Raw genomic sequence first — 24,342 nt, 5'->3', positions numbered from 1 at the left:
TGGTGTCAACCGTAATGCTGATTGTGATCTGTAAATTCATAGCTGCCTCTTCCTGAATGAACAGGAGAACATCAGACCTCCCAGGGCACCGCAGCTGAGCAAAGCCATCCTGTTTGCTCAGCTGAACATCAGTCCACCTATCCAGCAGTTCATGCTAGCTGGAGGGAGGGAGTCTATGTGCTTCTTTTAAGTCAATGACAATGTGTCAGAGACAAAAAAGCAGAGAAGAGGTTTGGTCCCACAAGGAAGGCATGTGTTTCTGGGGGTTGAATATATTGCTTAAAAGCATGAACCACAAAGTTCCTAATGAATGCAATTTGAACATTGCGGCTACTGGGTCACAGAGGCCTGAAAGAGGTTGAGCTTTTCTCCTTCTAAGGGAAATGACATTTCAGTCACCCACCTCTCCCCTAGGAAACATCAGGAGCTGAGGAACGAGTTAGAAGAGACAAGGACAACCAGCAGTTGTTACAGGTATAAATAGCAGTGAGGTGGTGCCAAAGGATGATAAATGCAGACTATGAAAAAAAAATAGGCAGATAATGGTCAGCATTAAGGCTTTTAAAAAAGAAAGAGTGTTCCTAAAGACAGTTCCAAAAGAAAATCAATAGAAATTCAGACCTATTAACGTGTGATTATAATATCATCTAGAGTCTACAGTCTGCAAAGGTACTATGTGATGCACGCAGATGCTGTGTCCTACACTTGTACTGACTTCAGGAATATTTCTCTGTTCCTGTGACCTCATCTTGATCACAGGGAGGCACTGCAGCAATAAGCTCTTGTTCTGGGCCCTGATGCTACAGCAAGCCTTACGTCATTCGGGACTCTGGAAGAGGCTGCCTGCTTCTTACACAATCCATAGGATTAGGGCTTCGTGCTGTGCGGCAGTAAATGATAGATCTTACAGTTAACACACGCACCGGTGATCTTGTTCCCCAAGGTCTCTGGAAGCACGGAGTAACTGTGGTAATGAGGTTTCCTAACTCTACAGACTTTACACATACAAAACATACATTCAACATCTTCCTGTGAAATAACATCGCATTGCAAACTTTGAAATAAAAGCAATATTTTTTTTTTTTAACCACGGGATGCATTTTTTATTAAAATCGCAAAAATCCAGCCTGACAGGTTTTGGCAGAAGCCTGCTAAAGTGTACCCTGGTACTTGTTTTGTAAATCCAACCTGTGGGCACGACAAAATCTGGTGACATCTCTGTGAAGCTGCGTGCTGCTAAGCCAAGGACCCATCTCTGCTTCTGTGGGCGCAGGCTTACAGACAAAGCTCATCATTTTGCCTCGAGCTCAGCATCCCCCAGCAGCGGGCTGACGCCGCCTGGGTGCATTTATTCTTTTTTTTAAGTCCCCAGCGCTGGGAGCGGAGCCCGGCAGGGGGAGATCGCTGCATCCGAAAGGGACCCGGCCGCACAGACACACAGACACACAGACAGACAGACAGACAGACACGGAGCTGCCCCCGGCTCCCGGCCGATGCCCTCCCCGCCTCCAGCAGCCCCCGGCCCGGCTCCTGCTGGCCCCGACCCCCGGGCAGCCCCCGGCAGCCCCCGGCCGCCTGCGGCACAGCAGCGCGCTGTGCCCGGGGCCGCCGCTCGCCCCCCGCCGGCTCCATCCCGCACCGAGCTTCTCCTTCCTCCCTCCTCTTCCTCCTCTTCCTCCTTCTCCTCCTCCTCCTCCTCCTCCTGCCGCCGGGGGCTGGCCAAGCACGGCGGGCTCCCAAAATAGCGGCGGCCGGACCGCGCATCACCGCAGCGAGCCCAACGCAGGCGCTCAGCCCCCCAAAACACACCCCTATACCCTTCATACCCCCCATAACTCCCCTCACAGCCCCCCATCACCCCCCACACACCCCTGTACACCCACATACCCCCCCACATCCCCATACACACCTCCCACCCCCCCCACAGCCCCCCATACCCCTCCACATCCCCCCCACGCCCCCCTCACACCCCCATAACCCCCCACGACCTCCCACATCCCCTCATCCCCCCCTTACACCCCCTACATCCCCTCCACGCCCCCCTCCCACCCCCAATACCCCCACATACACCCCCCACACCCCCTCCACGCCTCCCTCACACCCCCCCAATACCCCCCCACGACTTCCCACTCCCCCCATACCCCTCCACATCCCCCTAAACCCTCCTCCCATACCCCCCACATCCCCCTAAACCCTCCTTTTCCCCCTATTCCCCCCCCCCAATCTCCGGGCAGCCCGGGCGGGGCTGGCGGGGGCAGGCCGGGCTGAGGCCGCCGAGCCATTGGCAGGCGGCGGCGGGGCGGGGGCGGGCCGGGGGCGGCAGCAGCAGCAGCAGCAGCAACCGGGGCCGGGACCGGGGTTAGGACCGGGTTTGGGACCGGGATCGGGACCGGGCGCTGCGCGGAGCGCTGCGGGGCTGCGCGGTGCTGCAGCAGCAAGAGGCGGCGGCGGAGGGCCCCAAGCTCCTCGCCTCCCCGCCCGCCACCCCCCTTTCCCTCAACCCCCCCCTTCCCTCCCCCTTTTCCAAGACGTCCCCATGGCCACCAAAATCGACAAGGAGGCGTGCAGGGAGGCGTACAACCTCGTCCGGGACGATGCCACCGAGGTGAACTGGTAGGTGGCCCAGCCGCGGGCACCCCCTCGCTCTCCCGCAAAGGCAGCGGTGCTCCGCTGCTGCTCCGCTCCTCGTCCCCTGCCCCCGGGCCACCCCGTCCTCCCCTTCCCTTTTCCAAAGGTTTTTTTTTCTTGGAATATAATAGAGGCAGCCTTTAAATTTCTTCTCCTTGCCCATCTCCAAAGGCGGACTTCTGAATATCTCCTTCCCCCTTCTCCTCAATATCTCCTTTCCTCATCCCCAAAGGCTGACTTTAAACATCTCCTTCCCCCCTTCTCCTAAATATCTCCTTCTCCCCTTTTTCCTTTCCCCATCCCAAAAGCCTGACTTTTAAATATCTCCTTCCCCCCTTCTCTTTCCCCTCTCCCAAAGGGTGACATTTAAGTACAACGGCTCCACGATCGTCCCCGGAGACCAAGGGGTAGACTATGAAACCTTCAAAAGGAAGTGCACAGGTAAGCTCCCTCTTGCTGCCTTTGGCACGAGTGGCATTCCTCGCTGCCCAGGGCAAAGGGGAAAAAGACGGGAGAAAACTTGGGGGAGAAAACTGCAATTTGTGCCGCCGCTGCTGCCCCGTGCCCTGTCCTGCACGGCTGGGTCTTCTGCTGTCACAGAGAGCAACTCACTCAAGTCCGTAGTCCTTGCAGTTCTTTGTCTCACCCCTAGCCCTAAGGTCCTCCAGGCTTTTTTTTTCCCCCCTTTCCACAATTTGCCATTCCTTCCCAGCTATAAACAAGAGCCGAGGCTGGCTTAGCAAGGCTCCCATTGTTCGGCACTGCAGTTCGAAGGCACAGCCTCTCACTGGAGAGCAGCGAAACGCTCCGTTTCGGGGCTGGAAAAACACAGCCGCACAGAATATTCCGCAATAAAATCCTTCTGTAAACCCTGCTCCTCGTGCTCAAGTAACCGCGGACAGAAGGTTGCTCAGATTTTTTAAGAAAGTGAAACGTGAGAGCGGGTAGGCAGAGGCTGGCTGGAACAATACAGCCCGGGAACAATCGCCGCCGTGCATTGCACAACCGCACCAGTTGCGGCCCTCGCCTTAAACGTGGCAGCTGATTGTTTAACTGTCGGATGTGGCTGATTAACAGCAGAAACAAAGCCTGGGGAGAACGAAAATAAGCGGGCAAATATTTAACTTCATCCGATCTTGACTTTTGATGTGTCTTATACAAAAGCGCGCTTTGATTTCTCGCGGAATAACTTCTGGGGGGGGGTTGTGTGGTTCTCCCCGTCTTGGCGGCTGCTTAACGATATCGCAAAGTGATATGAGGTATAAAGCGTTTGTAACTCGTACTGCCCTATAACTGACAAAGCCTGCCTCCCTCATCCAGCTATTCTACAGCCAAGTGTTATGGTTAATCTGTAATTCTTGAGTGATGTGTCTGCACTGTAAAGGAACTGTGTATTGAGCAATTCTCTCTTCTCAAGGTGTGGTGAGCCCCGGAGGCGCTGCAGTCAGAGCCCCACATCCGTGGAGATGCTGGTGCCTGTCCCAGTTGGTCTTTCCAGTGTTAGGGTTCAGCTCTATTTTATGGAGTGGAGAGGAGGACTTCCAGTAACTTAATGAGGGCAGGGCTGGGCTGAGCAGTCAATAAATATCACAGGAGAGAAATACGTTGTAGTCTTTGGAAAGGAGTCACTAAATCAAAAGGGCTGAGACTGCTCTGCTCTGACATTTGCAGTGGGTTAATTTGGGTTAAAAGTGGGTTAAATTGACATTTGCCAGGATTAAGACAGCTACTCAATTCTAGCTGCTCTTGGGACCTCAGAACTGAAAGTAATCCTCCTAGAGGTGATGTCAGAAGTGCTGATACCTGTACCCCAAAAACTCCTTCCCACCCATCTCTCTCCATGTGCAACCTGAGGCAAACAGCAATTACCCAGCACACCGGGAAACCTTGGGCTCTGCACTTCTGAAGTTCCTGCCCACTTTATCTGGGGGGTTAGTAGTTTTCCCAGTAGGTCAGCAGCTTCAGCATCAGTGCCCTGTTCTCTGTCTCTTCCTGTGGCTGGGATAATATCTCCACTGTGTCCAGACATCTGAGGCTTGCAGAGGAACCTTCCCTGTTTACTTTTTCTCCTTATTTTTAAGGAGCTCATCTCTTATTCTGTCTGAACTGATATTTAATGTTTGTTCTGGAGCAGTACCCTCTTCAGGAACAGTTCCTGTCCCTTCTGCAGCAGATGGAATACTTCTGTCGAGTGGATAAGGAGCAGAGAGCAGTCACTGGTTGGGTTGGGTAGGATGTGTCTAACAGCTATTGAAGGCACATATTGCACTTTGGAATATGGCCAGTTTTGTTTTCTTGCCAATGCTTGCATGTGTCAAACCCTAATAAAATAGGGTATTAAAGCAGACAAGAGTTTAAGGAAACTTTTTTTATATCAACAGAGGGGCAAGCTGGCCTGAGTACTGAAGCATTTTTACAGCAAAAAAGGAAATTCCGCGTGTTTGAGGCATAAGTATGGAAAGGGAAGAGTTAAATAAGGGGCATCAGTGGGGTAGAAGTAACCTATTAGCCTTTGATGTGGAGCCAAGTCCCTCATAGCTGCTTGGTTCTCTTCCTTTCCCTCTTTCCTCATGCACCTGGCACGGGCTGCTCCTTGGCAGACCAGAAGCAAGAGGTTATATCCAAACCTTCGTCTGGAGCCTGGCTGCTTGAGGCTTGGAGGAGCAGGGAAATTCAGGTACCAGGCTCCCGGCTGAGTGCCAGAAAGGATCTTACCCCACCCACGAATTAAGGGCAGCGGTTGGGGAAGGATGAGACACGAGTTTTGGTGCCTCTATCCGTGCAGCTGCCCTTCACTTGGACCACTATCCATGGTCAAAACCCAAGGCTCATGCCAGCAGTTGCAGCTTTGGCTTCCCATCTGGAAGAAAGGTGCCAAATGAAGTAGAGCTGCTTGGGATATTTCTGCTGAAACAGAGTCAGTAAAAGGAGTAGGAAGAGATGGGAAGAGCTACTAAATATTATTCCTCCCTATTGCTACATCGCTTCCCTCCTGGTCCTATCTCATCTCCTTCTACATTTTGCTGGAGGGAACAAGGGCTGCTATCAATGCGAACAGCTTCAGAAAATGTGATTAAAGGTTAAAAAAAAAAAAAACTGACATCAGAATAAACTTCCTTCCTTGTTTCAAATTCCTGTTTTGTGAAAAACACTGCCCTGAAAGCCACAGTGTGCTGCAGCTGCCTCTGGTAGAAGCTGAGCATAATTTGGTGGTTGAAGGTGAGAGCGCGAGCTGGAATGGAAAACCTCAGCATGCAGAGCGGCACCAAGCCCCTCAGACAGGGCTTGCTCTGCTCCACTCGCTGCACCATCCATTTTGGTGCTGTTCTGAGTGGCAAACAGCTGTGTCCCCTGCTTTCTCTAATAAGCATTCTTATTAAAAGCACCTTTGGTGTGCTGTACATATTGCTTCCCTCTGGGGCATTAAATTACAGAGCAGGCGGTGTCAGCGTGTGCTAATTGTTGTGGCTCGGAGACCAAGAAGGGCTTTTGTACCAGCTGGGAAGGCATTTGCCTGTGGTGGATATCCGTCTTGTGCAGTGACAGAGGCTGGGAAGGGCTGCAGGGGGTTGTTGGTAGCAGAGGTGTGTTTTGAGTTTGATTTCCCCCATGCATAACCCTTTTCATGCAGACCATGGCCCAGCCCATTACCGATTCTGCAAACCTCCTCAGGGAGCAAAAGTGGTTGAGGACAAAGGGTGAAGTAAGAAATTACCTAAAATTGCTTCTTTTAATGGAAGTAGCAGTTTGTAAAGACCATGTTGGAAGCCAACTCTGTGAACCTGCAGCAAGGCTCCATGGTCTGCAGCCCAACAAGCACAGGACAGGTCAAGATGCAGTAAGGTGCATGCCCTGAGCTGGGGACTGCTGCCATACCTGGTCTGTCCTGTGTAGGTTTCCTTGCCCATCCTGCTTCATTCCCAGGTGTGTGTCATGCATCAGAACCACGTCATGCATCCTGGGCTCAGGGCTTTTTCTTCCTAATCTTTTTGCCCAGCTTTGTGTACGAGCAGAGCTTAAGGAATCACAGAATCACAGAATCACAGAATTTTCTAGGTTGGAAGAGACCTCAAGGTCATCGAGTCCAACCTCCAACCTAACGCTAACAGCCCTCCACTAAACCATATCCCTAAGCTCTACATCTGGATACTGGAACTGGATATCTGGAACTGGATATCTGGAACTGGATAATTAAAGTCTCCCTTCCTTATTCCATTGTTTGGAGACTGTGACTGAATGTGGTAAGGGAAGCATTTTCAGTGCCCTTCTGTTCAGGGTCCTGGGACTACACCTGTGCTGCAAACACAGCCTGAACCATGGACTTTGGCACATCAGTGAGTGTCATGCCAAGGGCTGTGCCCAGCCTTAGCATGACTGAGATATTTGGGCTGGGAGGCTGCAGCACTGCTATACCCTCAGGGAGCAGTCTTCTCTGCCTTCCAAAGGCCATCCCAGATGTTTGAACACCTCTCCTCCAGCCTATTCCAAAACAAAGTCATCAGGTTGGTTTAAACCACTGACACAGTGAAGTCCTTGTTAGGAGATTAGAAGGAGGCTGCCGATGGCACTTCCCCTTGCAGCCCCATGTAATGACCACCCTGCGTGACTGCTCTGGCCTTTGTCTGACCCAGAGAGTCTGGAGACCGTAAGTTGAGGACATTTTAACTGTGTCAGGGTCATTAAACACAGAGTAGACACCCCCTGTGTCTTCTGGCTAAAGACTGTTTTGGTTGGGCTTAACAGCGCAGATTACCTCTGCCTTAAACAAGGGCTTAATTCAAGGCTTTTGATCCATTTGACTTCACAGTTACAGCTCTTGCCTCTGCGGATGGCCCGGCTCCAGGCATAGCTTTAATTTGGTGTTTGGTGGTACATGCCGTGAGCATGCTCTTAAGCAAAAAGCTGAGCTGGTGGATTTGAAGCCAGAAACACAGATAAGAGTTGAAGGTTATTGTACGGAAGGATGTCAAGGCTCTTGGGCTTTGTTGTTGTTTTCTAAGTCTCATAATTGGGCTGGCGATGCTGCTGCTGAGAAAAGTACATTCGACTGAGATATCAGAGTAACTCAGCAGTCAAAAACATCCGCCTAAACTTTTGTGTGTATCCGTAATACCTGACTGCACTGGACAGCTGGGTTCAGTTTCCAGATTACAAAGCAGCAGAGCATTGCATTGTCTCTGACTGTAGTTCATTTTATTTTTATTTATTTATTTAATTTTCCATGTGCATGCTGTCAAGAAGTAGCAGAGAGGCTGGAAGACTGTTTTTGACTGCTTCCTCCCCATGCTGCATGTGAACAGTTGTTTCTCAACGCATCTCTGACAAAAGAAATAATGAGCCTTCTATTGGGGAAGCCTCAGTCCAGATAAATAATTGCAGTGACAGCATGAAACGGGATAGTTATTCATGTGTCTGCAAAGATCAGACCAAAAACACACAGTGCATTCAGCATGAGGAAGAGCTGAACATCTTCGGTCTGAAATAAATACCCTATAAAATCATTCCTCGTTGACATAAAATATTGGGAAGAAAAAAGACATAAAATGAGCTTCTAATACAAACGCAAGATCTTTCTGGCTCGTGACAATTGCCCAGTAAACCCAGGCCTGTATATAAAATTTAGGAGCTAAGACTTGAGAGACAGATCACCAAGATTACTTTGGCACCTTAGGTTGTAGGAAAGATTTGTAAAAATGCGCAAGGCCATATAATGAGATAGGTGCTTATCTGTACTTGGCAGCATCTTAAGTTGCTAAAATGGGCCTTGTAAGTCAGTCTCCTACTGGGTTTGTTTTTCCTCCTTAATGTTCGCCTTGCCTGCTTTCCCTTAATATCTATTTAAAGGAAGACCTGGGGCCGGTGGTGGCTGTGGGAAGTTGAAACTGGCTTTGTCTGCAGCGTGTCCCTGCCATGCTGCCCTCCCTGTGCTCTTTGCACGTTGTGAGCCTGCATGGCACGTGTCTGCCAGCCAGCTCCTGGCCACCAGCTGAGGCTGGGGATGTCCCTAGCAATGAACGGGAATTGGTTTTAGGGAGTATTCTCATTAATTTCGGTGGGAGCAACTCATTGGGTCAATTCTGTGCTGAAATAGCGGAGAGGGAGATGGGTGGCTGCCCCAGCTACAGCCCCCATGGTTACGGTCCTGTGGTCAAAGGTTACATGTTTGTCCTAAATGACTTAATGACACATCTGTATGGTGCAGGGCATCATCAGAGGTGCACAGGCTTCCTTACAGCATCAGAGAAGGAAATAACAGCGTGCTGAGAGGTAGGGATGGTTTTGTCTGTGCTTTTAGCCACGTGGCTGAAAGGGTGACTGAAGAGGTAGAAAATTGGCAAATGAATCTAAAATGAATACAATTGAAACAAACACAATAAATCCTTCACGAAAGCTGTCATACACTATCAGTAATTCAGTGCTGGGGAGACCACAAAAGCAAACCTTGCTATGAGCTACCTTGCTGTATCTGACCTTGACTTAGCAGGCAGGTGATGCTGAGATCAGTGGCCTTATCTTGGCACGTCTCTGGCTTGGTTGTTCAGAGCCCAAAGACAAAGAACCGTGAAAATTTGATGGTGTGTTTCTTTCTCACAGCTAATTTCTTTTACTGATGAGTCAGTGCATTTTAATCCGATGGGAAATTTTTTAGCACAGCTGAAACAAAGGGTTTGAGTGGATGAAAAAAATAAGAAATTCCATCAAGGAAATCTCTGCAGCTCAGCATCAAGCTTTGTTGACAGCCACGGGCAGCTTAATCAGTATATTTGGGAAATCCTGCCTACTGATAAGTAAGAGCTTTGGAGAAAAATACTAAGTGATGTTCATTAAGGCATTCATTGTACTTTTAATTGTTTGCATAGCCCTATTGCCTTGCTCTACAACACTTAGGGGAATAGTGATATTAGTACGAATTAAGGTTAATTTCTGCTGTTTGTAACTTGTGAGATCTTCTCAAATAAAGCTGCTGTTTCCCAGCTCTATTAATATTATTAATTGATTCTCTCTGCCCTGAAACCCATGGCTTAGTGACAAGGAAGCTGGTTGTGTAGAGCGAGGCAGGATTTCCTCTTGCAGAGGAAATCTGCTGTCTCCCTCTGATTTGTTGGACAATCCCCAACACCTAGCAAATTCCCAAAACCAGTGTAAGTGATGGGTTTTCTTTCTGAAAGGGGTTGGGGGCAGAAGGAAGAATATTGACGCCTTGGGGTTTCCTTCAGAGTTGGCACTGATGGCATCGAGGACTTGCAGTGTAGTGAGGTGATGTGGCAGGGCAGAGCTGATCAGCTGTGAAAGAGGAAAGCTGGCGGTGTTGATCCTGCTACCGCTCTGAACAAGCTTTGGACTCATTCTGAAACCCCTCCAGGTAGACCTGCCCCAGGTAGATTCTGCCAAAGACGGTGACTCAGCCCCGTATCTAACCTTCAGTTGCTCATTAAACTTTGTGGGACTTGACAAGATGAGGTAAGAGTTGCTCAGTCACCGGGCATTAGGTGATCTAATGGGCAAAAGCCCATGGGAATTGCTGGGCTTGGCTCTCAGAGCTGCTGTAGATCAGGCTGCTTTCAGGCAGGACGGGAAAGCACTCGAACGGTTCTGCTGGGAAGAGAAACCTGTTTCCAGCCATCTGTGGGCTCACCTCAAAGTGAAGTTCATGCTGGCAGATAAATCCTTTCAAACTCCTTTATGTGTTGATTTGAGAAAACACTGCAGAAAAGCTTGGGATTCTTCACATTCATTATATTTTTGCATTATGTTTACTACAAAGGGGCATCCTTCAAAGCAGCCCTCAGAATTTGTGATAGTTTTTGGAAGGAGAAGGGATCAAGACCCTACACAGTCGAGGTGGGAGGTGATCAGTCCACGAGAAGGGCTGCGACACACTTACAGCATTGTAGGGGCCGGGACTTGATGACCTTAAAGTGCCTTCCAGCACTGGGTTCCCATAGGAACCCCAGTACAATTCTTAGCAAAACGTGGCCTCCTTTAGCATCAGATCTGGGAAAGCAAGGTTTTTTTCCACAGAACTGTTAATAGTAACGTTTGGGGATTTACTGTCTCTCTTCACCTTGGTATTTCCTGGCTGTCGGTGCATTTATTGTTCTAATCAATCTTAGCAAGAGGATTTACTGTCAGGAACGGGAGTCTCACCGTGGGTTTCTTCTACTTGCCGGTAATAGGGTACGAGTGAGAAGTTTTGTTTGCCTGTGCTGTCGATACACGTGGCTTTTATTCTCCTTCAGAAAATCCATGTGGATTTTTATCTTTTGAATCAGATTTCTTTCTTTCTTTCTTTCTTTCTTTCTTTCTTTCTTTCTTTCTTTCTTTCTTTCTTTCTTTCTTTCTTTCTTTCTTTCTTTCTTTCTTTCTTTCTTTCCTTTCAAATCTGAAATCTTTAGAGGAGTTTGTTTTAAACATTCTTACAGGCTCACAGACCCCTACATACATTTTTCAGTTTTCCCCAGTAGTCCCCTGTCAGTAGCAAAAAATATCTAGAGAGCAAAATAGGAAGAACACAGGTGGTTTGGTTTATTTTTAAGCATTAAACCTTGACATCTTTCATTAAAGGAAGTTGTCTTTACCAAAACCTTGGCAAAACACAGTGTTTAAGAATCTCAGAGATATATGAGCTTTTAAAGAACATAAGAACATTTCATTTTTGGCCTTTTTTTTTCTTTTTTTCTTTTTTTGGTATTGATTTCTAGCAGCATATTTTCTAGGGATCCACAATTTAGAGCTGCTTTTCCTCATTCCCTGGAGCTCCAGGGGCTGGACCCAAGGAAAGGGATGTTGGCAGACATTGCTACACCTGGAGACTGTGTTCTCACCCAGCAGTAGTCAAGACAGCGAGGAGCTAGGCAACATTTTGAACTGGTCACAACAAGCGTTAACCAGAATTAACATGATTCTTTTCAATCAGCAAGCTTGCTCTTCTATTTTGAGTCATCTCATTTCATTAAAAAGGTCTTGAGTGGCCTATAACAGATGAAGTAGCTATGATTAGGTATATTCCACGATTGCACAACTGTCCATCTGTTCTGCTGTTTTTGCACAATCCTGGTTGAAGGCTCCAGCATCCTGCTTGCCACCGGGGCTGGGGATATGAGAGGATGGTATCACACAATTTCCAAGTGCCAGTGATCATGAAGGCGTCCGACTGCCTCGGGTGATGAGTCACCCTGCAGTGAAAGAACAAAGTCCCCGAGACAAGGAGTTTACAAGGTTTTTACACATATGGCCAGACTAAATAAGCCTAGTCTGGCCTGATATAGCAGAAACCAGCTGTGAAGCAAAGATCAGAACAGTTTTAAAATCCAAGGTCTTTCTCTGTGGGGCTTAGGAAGGAATAGAAAAGCACATCTGGGGGAGCAGTTGCAGATTTTCTTTCGCTCCTTCTTCTCTCCTCGTCTCCTTCATGTAAGCTCATGCTACAAGTGAGGCAGAAATGTTGCTGAAGGGAAGGCGGGAAAGGGTCCGATCTGCACCATGGCCAGTTTCTGGGTATATTTTACAAAACGTGATCCTAAACCTGCTATCCAGTAGGAGGGAGGCTGGGAAATCACTTTCTTCCCTTCTTGACCAGTGACCTGAATGCAGATTGGTGATCTGGCTGAATGTGTAACTTGGGTTAATCCTGGGCTGAATGTGTAACTGGGGTTAGCTTTGTGCTCTTGGACTGCCTGTTGACTGTATTTGAGCCATTTCCAGACTTTCTAGCAGTGCACTAGTGTGGCATGGCAGAACCAGCTTCCTCCCAGTCCCTTGGAGCACCCCAGGAATTAGCAGACCTAACACTAGCAACGTGTACCTTGCCAGCAAAGAACAGATAAGCAGAGCCTCTGTATTGCCCTGTTAGTCTAGAATAATGCTATCATAATGAAGTATCAGTGCCTTGACTTGGTCTTTAAGTTGGGAGCAATAGTCTTACCCCGGAGAACAGTGTGGCAGGGATGTTTCTGTTGTTAATCACTTTACCCCTATTGCTCTGTCCCACCAGATGACGTTCGATTGTTTGGCTTTGTCCGATTCACCACTGGCGATGCCATGAGCAAGCGAGTCAAGTTTGCCCTCATCACTTGGATTGGAGAGGATGTCAGTGGCCTGCAGAGAGCCAAAACTGGGACCGACAAGACTCTGGTCAAAGAAGTAGTACAGGTAACCACTTCCGTCTGCTTCTAAACACCAATTCTCATTGATTTTAGCTCTACGAACATCGGTAGAAGGTGAGACAGGGAGAAGGATTGGATCATCCTTCATCTTAGTGGTTAATCTTTTAAAAAGAAGACAGTTTCCTAGTGCCTGTCTTCTTACTATGAGGACGTAATATCTGCCTTTTGAGCACTCAGACATAAAGAAGCACCTTTGAGCTTAAGGTTTCCTTAACTATTTCATGAGGAGGGAATATGAACTCTGCTCCATGTCATCATTAAGATGTTTCCAATCTGCTTCCTTGATATGAGAATAATATAACATTGAGTGGTAAGGAACAAGGCACTATTAAATTAAGCAGGTAAAATTAAATAGAAAAATCCACGCCCATGTGTGAACTTTTCTCTCGATGCCTTTTGTCTCTGCACAATGTATTCATGGAGAAAATCAACTGGAGTCTGAAGTCCTTATCAGTACCAATTAACTAACAGCTTTTAATAGCTAACTAGATTTGAATAGTCTTCTGTTTGGCCTTGGGCGTATCAGCAAAAAAGATAAATGTGCTTAGTGCACACCTTGGAAGAGCTTCACCCGAATTTGTCTGTCCCAAGCACATCATTTAACTCTGCTGAGGCCTCCTAGGGCTTGCTGAGCTGTGCTCACTCTGTTGGGCTCCAAGCTCAGTCAAAGCAAGGGAAAACAAACAACTGCCATGAGAGACACGAATTGTGGAAGGGTACAAAGAATTGCTGACAAGACAGAGAAGATGCTAATGTTTAACATGTTTACTCTGGAGATGTTTTTAGAGCAAGGTTAGCTGTTTCAATGAAACCTAGGGCCAGCTTTTAAATGCGTGAGAAATGGTCTTTTGGTGTGCTGGGAATCTTGCAACAAGACAATATGGAGGATGAGAATGAAGACCCCCCCCCCCTCCCCACTGATAGTTTGTATGATACAGAAGATATTTTAGGTAAGAAGCATAAGGAATATAACAAAAGTCTTTCAAAATGGCAACTATGCTGCGGGGGCCATTCTGAACAGAGACTCCCATGATGATACCTGAGAGACAGAAAAGCAAGTCTCTGTTCATGTGAGGCAGATGAAACTGTGTTATTGCAACTGGGGATGAAATTATAGGGTACTAATGAATGACTCATGTAAGAGTCACTAAGACCAAGATTTTTTAAAATATGTTTAGACAGTTTATTCCTGTGGAGCTGAATAGCATTCCCAACTGCTGTTCTAAGATCTGTCTCTTAGGTCTGCTACATATTATTTGCAATTTCACTTGTTTCATGTTTGATTAGTAGCCTGTGCAAGTTAATAATCCGGTGGAATATTAACCATTCCTGGCTGTTACTTAAAAGCTTTCATATTCCAATTAACCTAAACTAAAATATAAAAGCAATATGTGGTTGTACACTTTTATTCAGCAACCGTGTCTATAACCCATTCTAAAGTGTTTCTGAATGTAAGGTCAACAGTGATCTCTCCATAGGAAAGTTTCTTCGTTATAGAGAAATTAAGACTATTTATACAGATGTCTTTGTGAGCATCTTACAAGACCACGAAAGAATACAGCATGTCCTGTTTGGATATTGTTGGATAGCTATGCAGAAACTCCACAGATCAGCCTGTGGCACAGGTCAAGCCAGTTCTACTTTGAAGACATTTTTAATTCACTTTTTATCACTGTAGAGATGTGTAGCAGGACAAATGTACTATTGCCAAGATGCTGTGGACAAAGAGAGGCTAGATAGTAACTTGTATTTCTTTGGCAGTCTTTTCATGCAAATTAAGTTAGTGGCTGGCTGTTTAAAACCAATGTAAAGGGGAAAAAGGATGTATGACATAATCCTAGTACGTAGTGACTAAGATAGCTATCCATACATGCAACAACGGAACCCTCACAGTGGAGTGGGATAAAAGTAGTACTATTGTCTTTTTTCTAATGCATGTGACCTTACAGGTAGCCAAAATAAAGGAGGACAGGAAAGTCCTGCAGTTTAGTTGAGGGAATTTATCCCAGAGCTATTTCTCTCTTACTAGTTCACTTGACCTTCATCTTCCAAAGTATATTTCCAGTCATCCTTGTTTCTGATTTTTACAGGGATTATTTGAGATGTGGGTTATACAAAGAAAAATAGTTCGTTTGCTGTGATGATAAACTACCAGTCTGACTCAGTGCTTGTTTATCTTTTGGAATAAGCAGTACCCTAAAGTGAGATTTGTCTTTGTTTGTTTTTAAATCTTGAAGAGAAACTAGATTTTTCATACAATTTGGCTCTCTGCAGTTTCAGTTATGTGCATGACCCGTAGGTGCACTTACTCTGTGCAACATGGCTGTCTTTCAAAGGAAGTGTGGCACAAAGAAACTTATTTATACAGCAGGTAATGACTTTGATTTTCATGATCTATGGAAGAGATTGGTTGGGATTATAGAACAACAGTTCTTCAGACTGAGAAGCCCTCCATGAAACTTGAAGGATGCTCACTCTCTTGTAATATTTGCAAAAGCCAACTGCAGCTCCTTATACAAGACCAAAGCTCCTGTGTGAGAGGAGATCTGCTTTATATTCTCGGATACGTTGTAGACGCATTGATGAGCTACGGTTGAGCTCTGCTGAAACCTGAACAAATGCCAACAGACATTGTTCTTCCACCGAGACACTTCAATACTGCCTAGCAAGCAAAACCCACCATGTTGCATCTGTACAATACAGAGCGTTCACACATGGTGATTATTAACTTTCCCCCAGAAGCATCTGCCGTAAGGAAAACGTAAGGGATATTAACTGTTGAAGAGTAGATTATGGGCTTTTGAACAAAAGGATGAAATGTTATAAAGCATGGAGAAGAACTGGGTTGCCCTTGGTTTTGTATTCGTCCCTTGGAAGGGGGATGCTGTGAAATCTATGGGGAGGTGGCTGGGAAGCAATGCAGCCAGTCATCGGAGGAGGGGGACAGCAAATCTCTCAGGAAGAAAGGACAATTGATTTTTAGCTGTAATAACTGTAAAATTATAGGGACACATCTCATCAGGTACAGTTCCCCTGTTCTGTACTAGTTGAGAATCAGGTCTTTCTTATTTGGGACTATCCTTATTACCTCTTTAATGTTGTTGGAAAGTGGGTTATTCATTTACTGCATTTATTTTGGAATGCAGAGAAAAAAAATGCATTTTGCATTCAAGGAACATTCAGCAACCTTTTTTCACAGCTTTTTATTTTCCATCCTTTCCTCTTCACCTCAGCTGGAAGTCTTGGGACAAGCCTGAGGCTTGGCCCAAGCAGTTCAGCTGAGAGCAGGTTGAAAGTAAGGGCAGGGTGGAGAAAAGTATTTATCTATAACTTCTTAAGGGTATGGCTAGGTATTGATGTGTCGAGGCTTTCCTGTGTAAGTGGAACCATGGAGTAAGGTGATGCAGTATCTTTTCTCCACTGAGTTTCTGCCTAGGCCAAGTACAGGCCTAGTGCTGGGAGCAGAAGCATACAACATCCCGTGCTTTTCAGACCATGGTTTAAGATATTTGGGAGGTCATTTCTGGGGTACAGTCTAAACCTAGATCTAAAATTGTCTACACTTACAGCTGAGGAACCTATTTTATGAAACAGTAAGTCAAGGATGACTTAGACTAAAAGGCTTCATCAGTTTTGCCATTGGCAGTAGCAGGTCCTGTCTTGTGCACAGGGGTGAACTGGTGGAGGCTTGCAGTAAACCACACGTGCAGCCAACCCCACAGCCCTTGTGCCCTCTGCACAGCTGTGATTTGATCTCTGTGAGCCACTTGCTGTCATGCCAAGGCCCTACGCAGCTGCCAGTAGATACCAGCTGAATAGAAAGGCTTTGGGCATATTTTTCACTTGGCTGTAAAAGAAATCATGCAAAGCTGGTCTTAAACTCTTCTTTTATGCCCCTGGCAGTAAGCTTGGCTCTGCCTTTTGCCTTCTTTATATGCACAAGCTGTGGCTCATTCAGCATTAGTACAAATCTATCCAGGAGACTCTCTCAGCTCTGAGGGCTGTTGTTTTGACCTCCTTTATCCCAGAAACCCAGGAGACACAGATAGGTCAGCCGGAGCCCAGAAACCAAGGCTGTTGTAAGCTGCTCAGTGTGGTTATCAACAGCCGGTGGCGTGAGGTTCAATTCAGCCATAAAAATTCCTGCGAGGTCCAACCTGGCAGCTGTGGGGTTTAAGTACAGGAGAGTCAGGCCTCACAACATGCAGCCCCATTCGCTCCGAGGAGAGGCAGGAGGATGAGGTTACAGTGCTTGTCTTCGAGGAAGGACAAACCCAGGCACTCCCAGGGGGAGGCAATCAGTGCTACCAGGGTCTGTTGTTGATGTAAATGCTGAAGAACTGAAAGCAGGACTTTGTTTCCCTCTGAGTGCTGCTTCCCCTCTGAGAACTTGTTTCCTTCATGACAGCATTTCCTACCAGGAGACTTTAACCCTTCATTAGGCTGTGTAGAGGAATTCAGGGGAATTCAGTTCTTGATGGACTGAATTCCCCTGCAGAGCTGTCTCAGCAAAGGAACTGACCAACCCTTGCCCATTTGTCTTATCTTCCATGAATTTTGGCTCTTCTCTGTTTTCTTCAGCACTCCTGCCCCCACAAAATCATGTGCTCTATTATTTGCCAAATCTTATTCAGGGTAAAACAGCTCCGTTTCTGTAGGCAAATATTTGTGGCATTTTATTCATTATTATTTTTGGTGAGGAATTTGCCTGACTTTAGTGATGTCAACAAGTTTACTGAGTTCGTGCTTTGGAGCTCATGATCAGATCTTTTTGTTGATTTTTCTCTTTCCCCTTGGATTCCACACTGCACCGATACTGCTCCTTCATAAGGACCGATTTATGGGATTACTGTCCCTGGTCTTGGGGCAGATACAACATATGTAACTCCATGTATGTACACTGAGTTTCTCATGTTAGTACAATGGCCCAAACAGAAAGAGGTTTCACAGATTTGTCAGAAGCAGTCAGAAAATCAAACTCATGTGTTACTGGCTATACTGGCTTCAAGACAGCCTTTCTCAGGACAGGGAGTGAGATTCTGCTGGGAAGGCAAACACAATTGTACTTTTTGACAGTTTTTCCTATTCTGGTTTACTGTAATGACCATACCAAATGGATATTGAATTAAGAACTCCTATTCCTTTTCTAGCGAGGGCGGTAACTTTATAAGTCATATCTTTCGGCCAGGATAAGCAGCCTCCCATCACCCCACATCTGAAACGCAGCCCTGTGACTTTCCCAGTGGGATGCATCAAGATAGGAAGAATTTGCAGATCAGCTGAAATGCAGTTCCCATTCCTGTGAGATATGTTTGCCAGAGGTTAGGGCTGGCTTCTCCCAGTGGCTGGAACTGGTGCGTGTAAAAATTGGCAGGGAGTTTAGTGGGAAAGAGGAGTTTTACTTAGACTCTGCCAGCTGATCTCAGTTTAGGTGCAGCCAGAGTACAAGGCAGTGGTGCTGTATTGCTGCAGGCACTTGTCACTTTAGAGCTGTCCTTGCACTTAGGGAAGCCCTGCTAGTACATACCTTTGCTGCAGCCAGAGCACGTGTCCTTTCTTCCCCGTGGCCCCAGCTCTAGGACTCACACCATGCTGGAAAAGAAAAATGGGAGATGTCATGGATGGGAGTAGGGACTGTAAGCACAGTGGATCTGAGGAGTTTGAACATCAGTGGAGGCCCTTGCAAGGCCCAGTATAAATAAAAACAGCAAGAAGCTGCTTGACTGCCTGGCCCCATCCCTAGCTGCTAAGAAGCCATGTGCCTGTAGACGATATAAGGATTTTCCTTCTGGCTCGAGGCCTGCACATGCTGGGATTTATAAGGGCCTCCCTAGACCTTTTTGGTACAGTATCTTCACCAGGCAGATTTTCCCTTGGCCAGCTTAGGGAAATTTTATGACCCCATATGCTAAACATTCAGAGCCTGGAATAGGCAGAAAATCTACTCCACCCTTTTCTTTTCCTCCATAAACTTCTCTGGAAGAGAAAGGCTGCACAAATTTCATGCCTCCCAGGGAGAGATGCAGGCTCTGTTTCTGTGACCTGGCCTGTCTGGTTGGAGCCCTTTGTCTCCATAGTGTCAGATGGGGGCTGACACAGAGGACTGGATCACAAAGTTATGACCCTTTTCTACTCAGGCACAGGGTGAAGCGTGTGCTAGATAGGTGTATTGAAGAGCCATGTGTAAACCTTACTTTTTGCGTTGCATTCAATGACTGAAGAGGCAAAGCAAAGACTCTGGTTACTGTTGTGTGATAAATGGGAGTGATAAATGGCATCATTGTTTTTGTTATCTGTAGGCTGCTGGTGGCTCTGGTATGAATACAAAGGGCAGAATTCACTCCCAGGGCTTGCAGTGGTTGTAAAAAGCTTGGGGGTTGGGGGAGGAGAATAGAAAAGGAAGTGGAGGAGGTAAAATGAAGATGCTTGTCAGCAAAGTAAGGGCTCAAGCATCAGTTATGCACCGTGCCTTAGGCAGCTGTAAGGGTTCTGCAGTTCACTTGAAAGGCACTAGATAATGCTGTGTGTGAGAGAAGAGGAACTGGGGACTTTCCCCACCCCAAAAAGAAAAGTCATAAGTAAAATCTGACGGTAGAGCAGAAATCTGACTGAAGTCGGATGCCTGTTGCCATCGCTGTTAGCCAGTTTGAAGCACCGATCTTGCCTGGTGCTTTGCAGGAGCCATTTCAGTATGATCAGTTATTTATAATTGCAGATGACAGTCATGCCAAATACAGACCATTGCCTGGTTTAGCTAACATCAGACCCCATTAAATCAGCTGGGAGTTGTTTTATATTCTGGCAGTTTCAGCAGGGACAAGGAAAGAGTGAACTCTGGGTAAGATGGCCCTTGACTGCAAAGTGCTGCTGTTGATCACAAGTGTTTGATCCCCTGATCTGAGAGCCACGGTCTCTCCTGCCTTCCTGTTTTGATGGCACAGGAGGCAGCAGATGCTTTCATCTGTCTCTAAAACACTTATATTCCTCCCTTCATCTTGTGATTTGTGCCCTGAAGTCTTCACAAAGCTCAACCCCAGAGAGCTCGGACAGTTCAGAGCAATGAAGGAGATATGGTTGAGGAAAGGTCAAGCAGGATACTGCAATCAGGAGTCCCAGGCAGCAAACTCACCTGAAACACCTTCTCTCCTTGGGGCCAGGCTTGACGAGATATCGTGGTGGGTGAGAACCAGTGCAAAGAACCAAAGAAGTCCCTGACAGCACCTGCCAACAGAAAGGAATAAACTGGAGTTATTTATGGCAGTGACCCAGATTGCTCGCCGAGGGTACGAATCTGGCCGAGGGGTGGCCGGGTCAGCTAAGAGGATATTTATGAGTGGCTGGGAACATAACCCATCTGGCCAACTGCAAGGGGGAAATTATTCAGACTTTGCAAGGTGGCACAGGGGTGTCGACATGAAATAGTGGCTGCTGCCCCCAGATCATCACCCAGGAAGCATCTGGGTAGCTGTCTAGTTGAGAAGACATTTGAGTAATTGTAATTACTTTGTGGCACATGTAATTTAGTTCCCTGCTATTAATACATGACTGGACTTGCAGTTTTAATTTCAGAAGCAGCTTGATTCTGCAGACTGGGCATTGAAGGAAACCCTCCCTGCATTTATAAAATACGCACATTTTTTGTGGAATCCCTCTCAGAAATGACTTTCTGGGCCTGACCCAATTGTCACTGACCCAAGTCAGAGACTAGTACTGAAGTCACCTAGTCCCAAATAACCTGTGTTTCCTGAGCTGTGAAAGTTTTCTTAAACCTGTTAATACATAGAGAAGAAACTGAAAAGGCTCAGCTCAAAAATCCTGGGGCCCCATACCTCGGTGAGCACCACATAGGTGGCAGTCATTGGTTCAGTCCCAGCAAGAGCTGAGCTTTGCAAAGATCTCACACAGGAGAGCTAGAAGGAAGACACATGCTCCAGACTTGTGAGCATGACCAAATTTGATGTTTTCAGGGGTTTGCCTCTATTTCCAATTTCAAAAAAGGATATATATATAAACTTTTTTTTTTTTGAAGAAACACTTTCTTTCCCATTTTCCCTGAGCTCTGCTATGACATGGAGGAGTGCCTGTAACGTCTGTCTGTCCTCACCCCAGCAAAGCCAAACATGGATGAAAGCAGAGCAGACAAGGCTCCTCCTGGCTGCTATAAGCTTTTTTTTTTTTTTTTTTCCTCCCCCGGAGCAACTCTTCAGTAGTGAGGATTTCCTACAGTGTGAAACAGGATCAGCTGCAGCCTGGGAGACTGGCGGGGGGGAGGGAGCCGTTTTGCTCCCCCTTCCATTTTTTCCACCGCATGAAAGAGGTGCTGAGGCTCTTTCAAGCTGAATCCTTCCCCACCCCCTCCTTTACCCAACTGTGATCCCAAACCGAGACCCTTGAGACGCTGCCAAATAAAGAGCTCTGCCATGGCTCCGAGTCTGAAACCAATTAGAAATCCCTTCTCCACGTTGTGCTGGGGCTGTTCCAGCTCTGGGGAGACCCGGACAAGATGATGGCATCTCCCAGCACATCGCCTCCTTCTGCCAGGCAGCCTCTGCCACCTTATAGGGCTCTCCCTGCCCAGAGAGCCCGGTGCTGCTGCTTCCCTGAGATGCTACAGCAGGGCTGCAGGGATTTCCCTTTGTTTTGTCATCAGCTGTTGGTGCCTGGCCATGTAGAGAGCGATGGGTGCTTGTGTTTTTCATGCTGTGCGCTGGGGGGAAGGGAAGGATGCATGAAACAGTTTCAGTTGTGGTTAGGAAGTGAAGGAAAATGCTAAAGCAAGAAGCAAATGTGCAAGTTTGCTTAAATGAGTGTGCACACGCATGCATGGTACCCTTGCTGTGAGGCGGGAGGGACATGAAGGAGCGAACCCTTGACCGCAGTGACACTGTGGTGACAAGTGCCCTAAAGGCTCCGCACGATCCCATTCACAGCGATCTGTTTCAAGAAAGGTTTTCTCTGTCTCCAGCCTCACATTACAGCATGCTGCCTAGGGCTTGCCCAGCTCACATCAGTTGCAAAGAGCATTCCAAGAGCTAGATAGCTGCCCTGCAGTACACAAGTGTGCTGATAAATGTGTCCTTAAAGGGCACTTCGATCATTAGACCGCAGAGCGTTCTGAAGCCCATTAACAAAGCCTGTCTAAGCGCAGCATCGTGGTTTTGGCCATGATGTGAATTAGATAGCTCAAAGGAAGGGTCAGTAAATCTGCTGAAGTAGATGTATTTGCTCTTGGTACTGTCTGCATCTTGCTCCGTCTTTAATCAAAGCATCCTCCCACCAGCCTGTGCAGTACACTACTGTAGTGTACTATAGCACTGGCTTTTTTTAGAAGAGCTCTGAAAAAGGACAGGGGCACCAACAGGATCTGTGACTTGCCCACAACCATACTGAAGGTCTGTGGCTGCTACAAGGTCCACAGTTCTGTGCTTTTTAATTTCCATACTACTTAGGAAGCTTGACATAGCCCAGCCTGGGCATTTATGACTAGGAATTGCTGTTGCACAGGGCAGGATTAGGCCTTGCAGATGGTGACTGTAGTAGTGGACATGAAATTTCTCCAGGATAAGTCCTTTTGTCCTTTTTATATGAGTACTTGGACAACTATCCTCTTTTTAAACAGTCTTTTTCTTTATCTCTTGCAGAACTTTGCCAAAGAATTTGTGATCAGTGACCACAAAGAGCTGGATGAGGATTACATCAAGAATGAGCTGAAGAAAGCAGGGGGGGCAAATTACGATGCACAGACTGAGTAAATGCAGGAACCTCCTGGCACCATCACCTGGATCTCGAAGGGAGAGGGAAGGCACAACAAACTAACACAACTGAGAGATGAGGCAACTGAAATCCCCAGCTTTCTGTGTGTGCACCTAAGAACTCCCTTTCTTTGCGTACAGCGGACTTCTGTTTTCCATTCCATCTCATAAAACATCCCTCTCTGGGGTTCTGATTTTCCCCCCATTTTTTTTTTACTCATAACTCTGTCCATGTTCTCGCATCTGTGGAATTTAGGTTTCACTCTGCTTTGGTCCATATTCAGCATTGTGTTTGTAGCAGCTTGCCATTGTGTCCTTCTTCGTCTGCATGCATGTGTGTGTGTGTTTAGCTGGGCTCAGCCTGGTCTCTGAGGGGAGAAAGTTTTGGGGAAGTTGTGAACATCCATTATTTTCTTTTTGTTTTAATTTGTTCTCACTGATATTTTGGGGAAGAATATTTTTTTCTGATCTAGGCTCAGATCGACTTGAATTGAGTGCACTCCAACTTTGATTAAATTGTCTAAGCTTAAATGTCCAGCTCAGATGCTATCTAGCAGCTTAAAACACAAAGTGAACAAACAAACAAAAATCATCTCTTAATAAATGGGAATAAAATTGCCTTAAACATTGCTTGACAGTTGCTATGCTATGTGCTACATCTCTACCCCTCCCTCTTTAAAATAAGATCCAACATGATCTGAATGTGAGGGTTTTGTTGTTTTTTTGGAGGTGTCACGGCACAGTAAACTGGGGGGCTTAGAAATGTCTGGACATTTGTTCACTATTTTGTGTACATCGGTCTCTGGGTTTGTATTTGACTTTCCTAATGCTGGGGCTCAGGAGGTGAAACTGAAACGCATAGATTTCCTTTTTAAATGTCTGCAAGAATAGCAGCAGCTGAATCCTAGCAGCCTTCTCTGCCCATGACCCCCATTTTTGCAGTTAAAACACAACATCTTTGTTATTTGGGGCCTTCAGGTAGTGAACCACCCTGCAGCTGTAACTGAGGGATGGAGCAGAGCAGCTCTGTCCCATTCGGGATGAAAATTCAACAGCATAGGCTCAGAGAGAACCTGGGCACAGTTTGTTCGGTACCAAACTGGTTGTTTGGGGGGCTTCTTTTATTCCATCAAAGGGAATTGTCCCCTGATCTAGGCATAGGGGGAAAACTGTGTTGTACTGAGGCTTGGAAGTCAGCGCTATAAACCCATTACAGAAATAAATGTTTTTCAAGAACAGTTCTCAGAGACTCTGTTGTTCTTTTACCTTCCCTGCAACAACAAGGCTATATTTAGGAGGGCTGTTAATCCTTGGTGTAAGGCTCTGAGCTCTTGCAATCTTGGTGCTATTAGGAGAATTAAACACTGGCTTAAATGTAAAATGATCTTGCTGCCTGCAGCCCTTGTCTGCTCGTCTCTGCTCTGACAGGCAGAGGTGACCATGGTGCATCCGACACACTTTTTGTTCAGCACCTCTACCTCTAAATTTTGAGCACCAAAAATCCAAGTGGGAATTGCAATTAGGTCAAAGAGAATTTCACACCCACATGAAATAAATGTAGAGAGGTCAGGAACAGATTTGGGAGCAAGAGCAACACTTCGGAAGTGAAGTTTGGAAGTCTCCTGCACAGACTTACACAGGTGTTTCAATTTGGGGCCTAACCTTATTAAAATTTGCCCTGAAAGGAGTGAAATACTGGTTATTTTAACAGGGCTGACAGTAAGGACAGGCATAACTAAAGGGGAAGAGCTTTGCAGAGAGCCTGAGATGCTCTGAGGCTTTGCCTTATCGGTTCA

The 24,342-nt window shown here is 46.6% G+C and overlaps 1 protein-coding gene across 1 annotated transcript; it reads left to right on the top strand.

The window, feature by feature from the left end:
- The first annotated feature begins 2,333 nt into the window (after positions 1-2,333).
- COTL1 (coactosin like F-actin binding protein 1) lies at positions 2,334-23,795 on the top strand. Its single transcript, XM_082769847.1, has 4 exons — positions 2,334-2,613; positions 2,987-3,069; positions 12,623-12,780; positions 22,436-23,795. The coding sequence occupies exons 1-4, from the start codon at positions 2,537-2,539 to the stop codon at positions 22,544-22,546; spliced, it is 429 nt and encodes a 142-aa protein (XP_082625973.1). The 5' UTR covers positions 2,334-2,536; the 3' UTR covers positions 22,547-23,795.
- The last annotated feature ends 547 nt before the right edge of the window (positions 23,796-24,342 follow it).

Source organism: Aythya marila, assembly GCF_965140915.1.
Source record: "Aythya marila genome assembly, chromosome: 12".
Lineage (NCBI taxonomy): Eukaryota > Metazoa > Chordata > Aves > Anseriformes > Anatidae > Aythya > Aythya marila.
The sequence above is the reverse complement of the archived record's forward strand: the minus strand, read 5'-3'. Positions and strand labels throughout refer to the sequence as shown.